The sequence below is a fragment of the Prionailurus bengalensis genome, chromosome A1 (assembly GCF_016509475.1).
Source record: "Prionailurus bengalensis isolate Pbe53 chromosome A1, Fcat_Pben_1.1_paternal_pri, whole genome shotgun sequence".
NCBI classification, from domain to species: domain Eukaryota; kingdom Metazoa; phylum Chordata; class Mammalia; order Carnivora; family Felidae; genus Prionailurus; species Prionailurus bengalensis.
The window spans coordinates 125,062,239-125,076,327 of NC_057343.1; the positions used below are offsets into that span (position 1 = coordinate 125,062,239).

The 14,089-nt window shown below is 40.8% G+C and overlaps 1 protein-coding gene across 3 annotated transcripts in view; it reads right to left on the reverse strand.

The window, feature by feature from the left end:
- Positions 1-232: 232 nt before the first annotated feature.
- The window catches only part of ANKRD55 (ankyrin repeat domain 55), a 177,506-nt gene continuing 163,649 nt past the window's right edge, over positions 233-14,089 (reverse strand). For all 3 annotated transcript variants that reach the window (XM_043590645.1, XM_043590631.1, XM_043590638.1), the window contains 3 exons: positions 11,198-11,859; positions 2,667-2,759; positions 233-722 (listed from right to left, as the gene is read on the reverse strand). In XM_043590645.1, coding sequence (XP_043446580.1) covers positions 601-722; positions 2,667-2,759; positions 11,198-11,859 — 877 coding nt within the window. In that variant the 3' untranslated portion in view covers positions 233-600. The remainder of the gene's footprint in view (positions 723-2,666; positions 2,760-11,197; positions 11,860-14,089) is intronic.

Below are 14,089 nucleotides of genomic sequence, written 5' to 3' on the forward strand. Positions count from 1 at the left end.
GTGACAATAGGTGGAAATAATCAAATAACAAAGAAGATACATAAACATTGGCAAATGATTTGGGCTGTTACCAGGATCAGATGTTAGAAAATATTTTACAGAAGCTTGTACATTTAAAAGCCAAAAACTGTGACTAAACTGTGATTAAAGGAATTTGCTACTTTAATTTTAATTAAGTTTCATCAACCAAGGGTAGAATTACAATGAATGTGAAGAAAACTATGGAATATGCTTTTTGTTGTTTTTTTTTTTTATTCAGCAAAGCATACATTTTTAGAACATAAAATCGTTCAGAAAAAAAAAATCTCTGCTGATACCACAGTGCAAGCCAAACACAGCTGTTTCCCTGCTGATAACATATCATGACTTTTAGTTTTGGCATGTAGAGGTCAGAGCAACTCACAGACTTAAAAAATATATATAATCAAAGATTCCAAGCGCTTGTTTGGGAAATGTCATTAGGAAGGAGTTGTAAAACTGTGAATGGCTTCTAGAATGCAATTTACTGAATCAGTCTTTGTTCTCACAAACTAGAGTAATCTCATCCCTTGACAGTTGAAAATATATATAATCCCTATTTTTACAGTCAGTGAGCCACAGCTAATTCTCATCATTGGTGGGATTGACAGAGTTTTCACTTTCTTTGCCTGCTGTGCTGTGTCCCCGTTGGCTTGGAATAGCAGGTAGCACTCGGTTTGTCCTCAGAGATTCTCCAGATAGAACTGAGGAGAAAGAATAGAAGGAGAGACTTTCAGGGTTTACTTCTGTGAGAGTCTCAGGAGAAATGGTGGGGGGAAACAATGTTATGTCTTAAGGAGTGGAGGCATTTCTAAGAAGCTTGTCTGGTAAGAGCCTGGCTGCAGGAGAAAGCTGTATATCTGTATCTATTCAGGCTCACCACGTGCCATCAGGGATGTCAAATATGTACAATACAGGACAGAGCCAAGTTTGATCAAAACATGATTGGGCTGTACGTTCCTGGCAGAGCTCTCTTTTCCTGGGGTGGGGCAGCTGTTGATGGCCAAGTCAGCACAATGCTCTAAATGAGCCCCAAGACATTTGTACTGCACTTCTATGCAAGCCTCAAAAGGTTCTCGGTTTCTTTTAGGAAAAGCACTGTGTAGCTTTCCATTTCTTTTTCGCAGAGCTAAACTTGATCAAAGTCTTTATCTTCTCTTCCCTCCTTAAATTTAATTGTGAAGACCAAAGCTCCTGGGCTCTGCCAAAGAAAATCCCCTCTCTGGCTTCTCCAAGCCTCACCAGGATTCGAGGCTGACCGGCTACTTAATTAGATGTCTTTGTGAGTACATTTCTGTTTAAAGACAAGGTCAGGCTTGAATTTCATCCAGTGATTGAATTCACACCATCCAAAACTCTCACTTTACATAAATCAGAAAAAGCTGAGGAATGCATTTTGGTTTCTGCTACTAACTCTGTGAATTTGGACATGTATCTCCACCTCTCCCTTTCCTTATCTGCATAAAGACAGGGTAATACTAAGACCCCGTGGATTACTGATTTTACCTAAGGAATCCTAGAGCTCTCAATTGGTACCATCCAAACTACAGCCTGGGGCAGGAAAAGATGTATTGGATATTAATTCTTTGCAAATAGTTGCCAGTATTTTCCATATGTTATCTTGTGTAACGCTCCCAACAACCTTATCAGGCTGGCACTACTCTTACAGGCCAAGGAAGGAAATTGAAGGTTAAGAAACTTGTTTGAACAGGGCAGTTCCTAAATCTTTCAACCTCTGCAATTAAGAGGTTATGGCAAAGGATGGGGAAGATAAGACATTGCGTGTCTGCATACATGTTATAAATGAGTGGGCTGGGATAGAAAGAAAAGGAAGGAAGGAAATTAGAATCCAGTAAGTATTGCTTGTTTTCATGAGGCAGCTGACTCATAGTCCTATAGTTTTGCTCCTGGCTCTGCTACTTACTACCTAAATAATGTTGGGAAAATCATGCAACCTTTCTGAACTCAAGTTTTCTCATCTGTACAATGGGAATAATAATAGAACCTGCCTCATAGTATAGATATGAAAATATACAAATTCAGAATTTCTGGGTGTGGGGATCAGAAATCTACTCTATAACAAGTACCCCAGGTAATACTTAAGTACACTCAAACTTGAAGATCACTGGCTGAATAGAATATTTTTAGTATTTTATATTGTGAGAAATTTTTGTACAAAATATTATAAAATAGATCAACAATGTCAGGAGTAATATAGGTGAACAACATCTACTTGATTATTCCTTTCTGTTTAGGGATGTGTAGCCTCTGAGTACAAAGATGATACATATTTCCATCTGTTCATTGTAATAGGGAAACCAATGTCAAGAGACCAATCTTAAGAATTTTTAAAGCACCTTCTTAAACACATTAAATAGTACATAGCAAAATAAACTTCTGTTGTTGTTTTTATAATCCAAACATAAAAATTCCTCAAGGGAGGGAAGTATTCTTTTTTTTTTTTTTAAATAAGCATTACCAAGTTGGATGAAGCTTTAAGGAACTGTCTCTATTCTATTTTCCTGTAATTTACAAGTTTTGGCACCTGATGTTCCCTTGAAAAATGAAAGTAAACTGAAATAACAGTTAGTTGTGTTTAGACATGTTAACACTTGCAAAGGTAGCTGAAGAAGATTCATAATACTTACATTTTTGGTCTGGTAAGGGAGCTAGGTTGTTCCGGGTGAAAGGATGACCCCTGATTTGGGGTCTGTTTGGGGACAGATGCTGAAAATTTTGTCCTGGGGACAAACATAATTGTATCAATAATTTGAGATGCAACCAAGTGCAAATTGTAAAATCCAATGGATAAGATAATCATAAAATTGTTAGTGATCACTAAACTTAAGATACTAATAACAACAGGGGCACCTGGGTAGCTTAGTCGGTTAAGCGTCTGACTTCGGATGAGGTCATGATCTCAAGGTTCGTGAGTTCGAGCCCCACATTGGGCTCTGCGCTGACAGCTCAGAGCCTGGAACCTGCTTCAGATTCTGTGCCCTGTCTCTCTGCCCCTCCCCTGCTTGTGCTTTGTCTATCTCTCAAAAATAAATAAACATTTAAAAAAATTAAAAAACAGATGCTAATAACAACAAAAATAATAGTAGCTACACCTTACTGGTTTTTATTATATGCCAATCACTAGTTAAATGAAAGAAAAGAGGGGCGCCTGGGTGGCTCAGTTGGTTAAGCGTCCGACTTCAGTTCAGGTCACTATCTTACAGTCTGTGAGTTCGAGCCCTGCGTCGGGCTCTGTGCTGACAGCTCAGAGCCTGGAGCCTGCTTCAGATTCTGTGTCTCCCTCTCTCTCTGCCCCTTCCCCACTCATGCTCTGTCTCTCTCTGTCTCAAAAATAAATAAAAACATTAAAAAAAATTTAAAAATGAAAGAAAAGAACATCAGAAATCATTTCTTGAATAAATCAGTTTAAATATAACTTCATAAACAAGCACAGTTGGCCACCCACTCTATAAAACTTAAAAGCTTGAAAAAAAAATAGGGCATAAAGTACAACCCATCAGTCAAATCCGTGCTAAATGATACAGATAAGTAAGGGATATTCTTCCAGACCAGGGTTTCTCAATGCTGGCTGCACATAAGAATTGTCTGAGGAGTTTTGCTGCCCTAGCCAAATCCCAGATCAATTAAAAAAGAATCTCTGGGACTGGGATAGGGCATCAGATTTTTACTGGTTCCCAAAGGATTCTATTGTGTGGTAGGATTGAGCGTCACTGACCTAGAAGATGGATCTGGGTGAAGTCACCTGGGAGATTGCTATTCTCTAATTTAGGCCATAAGTAGTGCTGTGCTGGAACCATGTATACTGGCTCTTGGGAACCGATGGTTAAAATTTTAGGAATTTAGTGAGCTGGTTGACATCACAGTGGTGGCTCAACATTGGCCATAGTGGAAGTATTTATACCATGAAAATCAGCAAGCACTGATTTTTCTCCCAGAGAGCCAGCTGTTCAACATTTATCAACAGACTACTGATTACAGGAGATAGAGCTAAATATCTGAAAATAGAAAAAATACCCAAGTTATTCAGGTCCTTATACATAGTTGATCAAATGGGACAGGATTAGACTTTTTGCCAACTTGGACAAGAGATTCTCCCTCTCTAAAATTTCCTTATGTACAAAATGGTGAAAATAATTGTGTCTGTTTTTTTCACTTGTCCTAAAAATTAAGTAGGAGAACAAATGTAAAACATGTAGCTTACAAGGTTAACACTCAATAAGCATTAGCAATTATTACATTTTTATTCTGTAGCGTGTTTAACACGATCTCTGGGAGAGTAGGGAATGTATTCATTTAATTTGTTGCCTCGTAGTCTTGAAAGAATCAGAACAACTACAGTACTGCTCATAGGTTTAATTCTTCTGTTTGGACCAAGTCGTCCTTAGATAAGGGGAAACAGAAAAAGCATTAGCCAAGATCCACTGTCCGTCTGCTTAGGTGAGTCCAAAGGCATATTATAGGAGCAGTAATCTGAGCACTGCCATTTGATGAAGACTGAGCAAAACTTCCAGTTTCTCTGGTGGATATTATATTTTCATTCCTTTGTATCCTAAAGGTCAAATAACTTCACAAACTATTATTTAAAAAGAAAACATTCCTCAGTAGAATAATAGTGAGTAATTACAGTAAGTAAGCACCCTTATCAACTCATACCTTATTTATCCATGAATTGACCAGAAATTTGCAAAACCAAGAAATGAGATAATGGTAATTATGGATAATGTTTATTGGGCTATTGTCGGGGACTGGGCTCAATCCTATATGCATAATCTCATTTAATCCTAACAATCACTTTCCCTTGTGAGATAGATACTATTATCATCCCTGAGGATACTGTGGCTTGGAGGAGTTCTCAAAAGTGCTCAAGGTCATATAATGGAAAGTGACAGAGGCTGGGCTCCAATTTAGGTCTGTCTGACCTAGAACCTATCCTGCCTCCCTAGCAGCCAAAGCAATTTTGGCAGGATGAGAGAAGTGGGCAGAAACAGGTTATGGCAGTGATTTGGGAAGTGAAAGCAGAGCTCAACTTCATTCTGCACTGGCATTTGGCTCAGTTTTGAAGGAGGAGGTAGAGCTGTGTGCAGTCCATCTGTGCTGCAGGCACTGAAAGGGACCTCCAGCCTGTGGGGACAGGGTTGAGGACTACTGTCCTAGACTTCAAAGGCAGAAAAGGTTTTCAACTAAATCCCTTTGTTCAACAAGTAAATAAATTCAGCACTCCTCTGTTGTGTGCTCACCATATTCCTGAGCCTAGAGTACAAAGAGGAGAAGGCAAGATGCTCAGGAGGTGATAACAGTGTACGTTGGAAGAAAAACAGGTTAACGGATACTTTTGGAGCCCATGAGCAGTGCCGTGAGGGCATCACACAGAAAAGAGGGGTCCAGACAGGTGGAGGTGTCTTAACTCCCACAGAGCTCACTTGAATGTCTGCTCTGTCACTTCCTACCTAGCTCTGTGACCTACTGAGCGGTGGGCTAACCTCTCTATGCCTCAATTTCCTCATTTCCAGAATAGGGATTAAAGACTCCTCTTCTGCAGTATTATTGAAGGGGAAGTACGCAGTTCAGTTTGCCATCTGCCCCCCAGGAGGCTCAACAAGGTAGAACTATTCTTCTATGATTCACAGTAAGAAAGAGCCACACTTCCTATAGAGGTCAGGGTGACTTTCAGAGAAGTTTTGAGGTGGTTCTTAAAAGTCTGTACAAGTCTGTTAAGCCGACAGTGGACAGAAGCTAAAAATAACATGGGCACTGACATCATAGAGTGAAAGGTATGGGTTGTCAGGGAACTGAGAGATATTCAAGGAACTGTTCAGGGGGATGGGGGAAAGGATTAGAGATGTGAGTCACAGAAGCTGACAACAGAAAGTGAGGCCCTGCCATGCTGGAAGGATTTTGTTTACCAGCTCAAGAATCTGGCTTTTGTCCTGGAAAAGATGTAGCACCTGTGATGGGTTTCAACTGAGGGATCACTAGATCAGCCATACACAGGGAGGAGGCTGCATTGTTGCTAGGATATGTTGGAAAATTAGGGAGAAGGAAGTTCTCTCTTAAGGGAGAAGGGAAGTGAGAGCTTTCTTGCTTTCTGTGTGATGGCTTGTAAATAACCAGGCTGGTAGCAAACACCTCAGAGCTTTCTGTTCCATTTTCTCTGAAAGCTGTTTGCAATGAATTAAGCTGATGTGCTCCAAATTTCCTCATTAGGCTAAGTGCCTCACCCCCCATCTCTCTCCATCTAGCCCACTGACAGGTCTCAATGAATGTTAAGCAATAATCATTACAGCTCAATGTTCAGGGTTGCTGATGCAAGCACAGGTTAATGGCTGCCAGGAATTCAAACAGTGGCAGTGCTAGCTAGCCCTTATTATTTCTACTAAATCCAGGTCAGGAAAAGAGAAAATCCTATGCTAAAGCTCCTATCCAAGTTCAAATCAGTGGTGCAATGGTATGACTTAGATTATCCAACTACTTTACTGTATTAGGCTTTCATATCACACATGATCTTAACCAAAAGGCTGAGAAGCAATAGGCTTTCATATCAAATATGGCAGCTCAGTGTAGAAATCTACTGTTTCAACCTGCCTAGACTAACACTAAAACCACCCAAGTGAGCCTCCTAATCATAGTCCAGAGCCTAGGTAGTTGCCAAAACATTTCAAACTGAGTTAAAAATGTCCGCAAAAATAAAATCCGTAAGGCAGGAAAATCTTTTTTGTTTTGGGGAGGACAACGTCATTTCTCAGACAAGTACACTGTGAGTGTTTGGTAAGCTTACTACCAAACTGGACTTTCAGAGAAATACATTGCCATGGTGATACCTTCCTATTTTGGAGATCTGGGTTCAAGTACAGAATATGTCATCAATTAGTTGTAAAACTTGGAGCAAACTGTTTTAACTCTTCTAGGCCATGTGAATTATAACTGAAAAGAGCCTGATGAGGTATAATGGTCCTAGCCTCTGGGTGAGTAAGAAACTGTGGCTCAGAGAGATATGTCTTGTTTTATCAGTTGGGGCTCACCCAGGAAAAAAGAGACCTCTCTTGGTTTTTGGAACAGAGGGAATTTCATACAGAAACTTGTTTCTATTGGTGTTAGAAAAACTAAGAAGCCAAACAGAAGAGAGGGTAGAGGACAATCCAGAGATCAGCCACTGCAAAAAAAAAAAAAAAAAAAAGCAACCATCTCTAGGCTGGAGAGATAAGGGGAAAGGATGGTGTTAAAGCTAGTGGGGGCCAGAGCTACAGAGTGAGCAGCTGTGTAGAGGGAGCATGAAGGAGATGGAACAACTGTGGGAGCTTCCAGAAAAAGCACAGGGCCATTGTGGACAACTACACTGTTTTCCCTCCTTCTTCTGCTCTTCTTCATCTGCCAGTGCCTCCTGATACTTGGCCAAAAGTACCTGGGAGCAGCTGTAAGGGAGCTTGGGAAGTGTCATTCCCTGAGAGACAGAATAGGGCTGGAGGGAAAAACTAGATGTGAGAGCAATCAGGCAGTTGACTAGCACATTTACTTAAGTTTCATCATCTTTAAAACAAGGTGATTCCTAGCTTATAACTAAACCATAGTGCTTAGTATAGGGCCTGACACATAGTTTTAAAAAACCAAATACTTTGTTCAAATCACTGTGCTAAGTATTTTACCTGTATCACCTCTTTTAATTTAACAGCAACTCACAACGCTATAGTTAGGTATGGTTAGGTATTTCCTCCCATATTTTTCAGGTGAAGAAACAAAAGCCCAGAGAGATTAAGTAACAGCACCTAAGTGACAGAACCAGAATTTGAACCCAGATGTCTTAGCCCTTGTAGTAGTCCGCCTCTTGACAAATTAGAATGGCAGACCCTCTAACCATTTAATGAATAAGGTCCTTTCCATTTCAAAACCCTATGATCTTGTAACTAAACATGATAAGAAAAGTACCTTGAAGTCAGTTGCATAATCATTTTAGCAAATCCATATCTTTTAAAACTCATTTATAGGCTGAAGATTCTTGGGAGATTTATCTTACCACAACTCAGTTGCCTAGAATGGCTCCTAGCTATTATCAGTGCTTAAAAACATTGGTTGAAGGGGCACCTGGGTGGCTCAGTCAGTGAAGCATCTGACTTCGGCTCAGGTCATGATCTCCCGGTTTGTGAGTTTGACCCCTGCGTTGGGCTCTATGCTGACAGCTCAGAGCCTGGTGCCTGCTTCAGATTCTGTGTCTCCCTCTCTCTCTCTGCCCCTCCCCTGATTTCACTCTGTCTCCCTCTCTCTCAAAAATAAATAAACTTAAAAACATTGGTTAAAAAATAAATGATTTGATGTAGCCACAGCTAATTATTTAAGATTCTCTTGGAGAATTGTGCTTCTTTTCTACTATTCTGCCACTCCAGGACTTTTCAAGTCACTTCACTGGCAAATGAAGCTAATTTTCAAACCGAGTTTATTGAATTTCATTTTATTTCCAATAATACAGAAAGTTTTAGATAGTACAAATGCCATAATCTACTAGTTCTTTATCCACTATCAAATCTCTCTTCTCTCTTAGAAACAAAAATCCAACTTTTGAGGGACAGCCACATGCTGAGACAAAAGACTGCAATTCCCACTCTCCCGTGCCAATAGGCGTGACCATGTGATTAAAGTTCTGGCCAATGAGATGTAAACAGATGTGTGTACTTAAGGGCAATGATGTCTTAACGGGAGCTGATTCAGCTGGGAAAATCCATGTTTCCCTTCTCTCTTTCTTTCCTCCTTCTCTGTTAGCCTTAATGGACCGTGAAATAACCTGAAGAATGGAAGTCATATGGTAAGCTGTGGAGCACCCAGGAGGAAGGAGCCTAGGTTTTTGGTGATCATGGAGCTACCAAACACCTGGGAACTACCTACTTCAGACTTCTTTCCTATGAGAGCAATACATTTCTATGTTGTTTAAGCCATTGTTACTTTGGTTTCTTTTACAGGCGGCTGAGCCCATTCCTAACTGATAGAAAAAGACAGGCTCTCTTGGGAACAGAAAAAGAATGAGATTTTCACAAATTTCAAAAGATTTTCAAAAGAGGAGATATTAGCCAGGACAGGAGCAACTCCAGAAAGGAGGATGGGATGAGGCCCTGGAGACCACTAAAGTATCAAAAGAAGACTAATATCTTTCCTTCCTGATCCTTCTGTAGAACAAAAGCAAAAACATTACCTATGGCACTAACCACATACTTTAGTGCTTTGTGGAGGAAGTGAAATGTTGCGTGGAGTTTTTCTCAGACACCATGATGTCTGTTTCTCACACATACATGTAAATATGTATGAAGGGAGTCATACTCTACCTCTACCTGTTTCAGACACCAGACCAGGCACACATAAATGAGGGAAGAGAGCCAGGCTCATGCTGCATATTAAACAGGAAGGAATATTTCTTTCTTTTTTTTTTTTTTTTAGGAAGGAATATTTCTTATTTCCAAATATATATATTCCTCCATTTCTTTTTTTAAAAGATTTCATTTCTTTATTTTCAGAGAGAGAAGGAAAGTGAAGAGTGAGTGTGAGTGGGCGAGAGGCAGAGAGAGAGAGGGAGAGAGAGAATCCCAAGCTGTCAGCTTAGAGCCCGACACAGAGTTCAAACCCACAAACTGTGAGATCATGACCTGAGCCGAAACCAAGAGTCAGATGTTCAACTGACTGAGCCACCCAGGTGCCTCATCCCTCCTCCACTTCTTACAATACACATAGCCCTCTCAGTCTTTCATTCTTCTATGTTTGACAGAAATGCAGGTTCAAGATACATCATTTTTTTCTCTTAACCCTACTATGAGAAAAACAACAGAGACACATTAATGAAGAAAAACTGACACTCCTTGGAGAGATACTAGAGACTGTTGTGGACTGGGTTGAACTGGGGACAGTGATGTCTAGCTGGTGTTCAAGGGGACAGTGGGTATTCATATCTGGCCTATTATTACCAAGTGGAATTTGGGTTCAGTGTTGCCAGGCTTTTTAATTTTTCAGAAAAGGCTAGAATTTTCTATTTTTTATGTAATACTTGATGATTTTTAATCTCTTTTTTTTTTCAACATTTATTTTATTTTTGGGACAGAGAGAGACAGAGCATGAACAGGGGAGGGGCAGAGAGAGAGGGAGACACAGAATCGGAAACAGGCTCCAGACTCTGAGCCATCAGCCCAGAGCCTGACGCGGGGCTCGAACCCACGGACCGCGAGATCGTGACCTGGCTGAAGTCGGACGCTTAACCGACTGCGCCACCCAGGCGCCCCAATTTTTAAATATTGGCAATTAATTCACTTGAAAACAAAACAAGATTCTGTGGCAATGAACTAATTTTGGAAGCTGTTTTGCAGCCTCTGCTTTAAAACAATGTTTCCCTTTCTCTAGTGTGCATCAGAATCACCTGTGGACCATTAAAAATATATATACATATATATATATTGCTTATATGTGTATAAAAACAAATTCTTTAGTGTGATATACTTATTTAAAGGGGGATATATACTTACTTATACCTATTTTGTGTGTGTGTGTGTGTGTGTGTGTGTGTGTGTATGTGTGTATACACGTGTATAAAATATCTCTGGAAGAATAAACAACAAATAATATTAGTAGCTTTGGATGAGTGGCATTGTTGGCTTGGGTAAGAGACAGCAGGGAGAATTACAATGTAAGCCTTTGGTATGTGTGGAAATTTGAACCATTAATGTGTGAATGTTACCTAGAAGGTATTGCCATTTCCTCTCCTCCCTCACCAAAATTTTGCTTCTGTAGGTCTGAAGTAGGGATTGAACACCTGATTTAAAAGCAAGCCATCACACAAACAAATCAACCCCTCATAATTGATATTGCCACTATCCCTGGTTAAGAATCTTAGCTACTGGAAATAGTAATATTTCTGCTTTAATCTTCCAATCACTACACATTTCTGCTGGGAATATAAGAAGGCACATACTTTAACTTGATGATTGCCCTCAGGGTAGAAAAGAAGAATGTTTCAATAGCCTAGAGATCTTGAGTCCAGTAGACTCAAGGAAAAATGTTGGCCCTAATCATCCATTTTGTTCTGGCCCTGCCTTCTAGGCTACTGTCACCCCAGTTCCTAGCCCAGAACTATAGGAAACATTTCTTGGAGACAGCCTGCCAGGAATGAGGAAGAGGGAAGCAAGGGTAATACCTGATGAAGGATTATGTAGATGAGGAAGATGTGGCAGTCCAAAGACCTCCTGGTGACCAGAGCCACTGGTGAGCAATCTGTCCAGCAGTTTATCAGAAGAAGACACAGTCCCAGTCTTACAGAACACCTGGTTAGAATCGCCTCTCCAGGGGTTATCTAGCAACGCTTGGCAACCAGTTCTGTTATGCAGTAAGTCCTGCTCACTGCGGCTTTTCTGAGATCGCTGGGCCATATGATGACTACCAGAGCTCAGACCAGTATGGGAAGTGGCCCCCTGGGAAGTTGTCAGGAAGTGACTGCCCACAGTGATGGGTGGGAGACTCTGCGTTCTGATTGGTGGAAGCCCCTTGGGGCCCAGAGGCTTCTTTTCTGGCAAGAGATATTTTGAATTCTCTGAGGTCCGCTTCTTAAGGTCAATCATAGCCACCTGATCACCTGGCCCTTCTTGGCAGTTGGTATCCACCATGCCGTCAAAGGTGGTGATGATGTCATCGACTTCCGAGGTGTGCTCCCCCCTGTGTCGATCCCTGCTGTGATCCTTCTGATAGGCTCTCTGCTCTTCTTTTTTGTTTTTGCAGAAGATTTGGTTGAGCATGCTGAATCGTCCCTCCTTCTTCTGGGGTCTACTGCTCTGGGAAGGAAAGGGTCGAGTAGGCTCTGTTCTATGGGAATGTAAAATAACAAGGACTCTGTAAGAAGCTAGGAAGTGGTCACAATCCCCCAACCAAACACTGCCTCCCTCTATTTCATCTGCTTGAGAAGGTTGTCTTAGGTAATCCAAAGACACCCCAAAGCACTTTCAAGTCAAAGGTCAGGTGCAAGAACTCGCAAAACCCTTTGTTACTCCACTCCTTGCCATAGTTAGACTATTTCTTAGATTCCTCTTAGTCCCTCAGGAACTGTCCTTTCAAAATCTACCTCTAGATCATCTATTTTCACCAAGGGATAAACTAAGTTGAAAATAGCTTAAAGCATTACTGTTCTCACTTCTCAAGCACAGTCAGTAGGGGTATAAGTTTTAAGTCACAGAGATGAAGGCTAAGGGTGAGTTCAGGCTTCAAGTGGTAGAGGCAAGGGGAGCTTGTAGAGGCAGGGGAAATGTGGTTTCAGGTTTTCTCTGAAAGAGATCTCATAAGATCTAGGCATAGCTCGGACATTATCTACCTCAGGAAGCCTGCCCATTTTATGCTATTTGAATGTTCTTTGTTTCCCTTTCAGTTTTTACTAAATTTCCTATTGGAAAATACTTTTTAAAAAAGGAAACCGAGGGAAGAAGCTTTAGTCTGGGCTTTAGCTGCCCAGGAGGAAGTGTTTGTCCCAGAGATCGGGTGTGGCAGCAGAAGAAAAGTGAGCAATGCCCAATGGGCAGGCAAATTCTAAAGAAAAAAAGGTCAGCAGTTGTCCGACAGGCTCCTCTTATGTGGACAGTTTCCCTGAGGCACGATTCTGTTTTTCTTGCTTGGAAAATTCTGTTACTCTCTTTTGAGGCCACAATTGACTTAGTGCTTTCTGTAGTACAAGTTAATGATGAAATCTGACCCATGTGTGTGCCCTAAAAGCCAGATTGCAACATTACTCTTCAGAGTGAGATACTGTAATTTGTAATTTGAAAAACATCACCACTTGACTGTATATAATTAGTGTTTTTCTTTACAGGTCACACAGTGTGTAATCGAATCTTTATTTCCATGATGTATTTTTATCTTCATTCTTTCACCTTCCAATAGGCTTTGTGAACAATTGAATACCCCTTCTAGACCCCTAATATTACCCCAGGGGATCTCTAACATTCTTCCAAGTTGACCTCAATAGAATATAGCCCTGTGCAAATTAATGCTACTTTAGTATCTTCTATAATCTTTCCTCCTTCGGTTATAGATTGTGATTTAGGCCAGTGGGGTCTCAAAGTGTGGTCCCCTAAACCCTGTGGGTGGGGTCCCCAACAGTCTTCCGTTGCTTTTGTACAATATTCATGTGCTTTTGTACAATAGAGATAGTGGGTCAAAGTATGGGCTCCTTGATACAAATCAAGACAGTATCATCAATGGACTTATGTTAAAAAATTGTTGGGGTGCCTGGGTGGCGCAGTCGGTTAAGCGTCCGACTTCAGCCAGGTCACGATCTCGCGGTCTGTGAGTTCGAGCCCCGCATCGGGCTCTGGGCTGATGGCTCGGAGGCTGGAGCCTGTTTCCGATTCTGTGTCTCCCTCTCTCTCTGCCCCTCCCCTGTTCATGCTGTCTCTCTCTGTCCCAAAAATAAATAAACGTTGAAAAAAAATTAAAAAAAAAAATTGTCATTTAACTTATTAATGTCTGGTAAAAGTTATTAATTTTATTAAATATTGACCTTTGCGGGGTGTCTGGATGGATCAGTAGGTTAAGTCCTGGCTTCAGATCAGGTCATGATCTCACGGTTCGTGAGTTCAAGCCCCAGGTTGGACTCTGTGCTGACAGCTCACAGCCTGGAGCCTGCTTCAGATTCTGTGTCTCCCTCTCTCTCTGTCCCTCCCCCACTCACTCTCTCTCTCTCTCTCTCTCTCTCAAAAATAAAATAAACATTAAAAAATTTTTAAAAATGACCTTTCAGTATACACTTTCTGACAAAACAGGAAGTACCCATAAGCAATTCAACTATATAACAAAATATGACGGTTGTCTTGAGGTAAAGCACTTGTATAATTGTTTGAGTTGCCAGCTAACCTAGATACTGTTTTTTCACAGAACACCATTTTTATGACCTACAGACAAACTATGGTTATTTGCAATTGGGTATTTTCAGAAAGCTTCTCAAAAATGAATAAAATAAGCCTGTAATTTCAAGGTAAACAACTGACAGCAATTACTGCCAATGACAAAAGTCCAGTTTTCAAGCAAAAATTAGAACTTTGAAAAA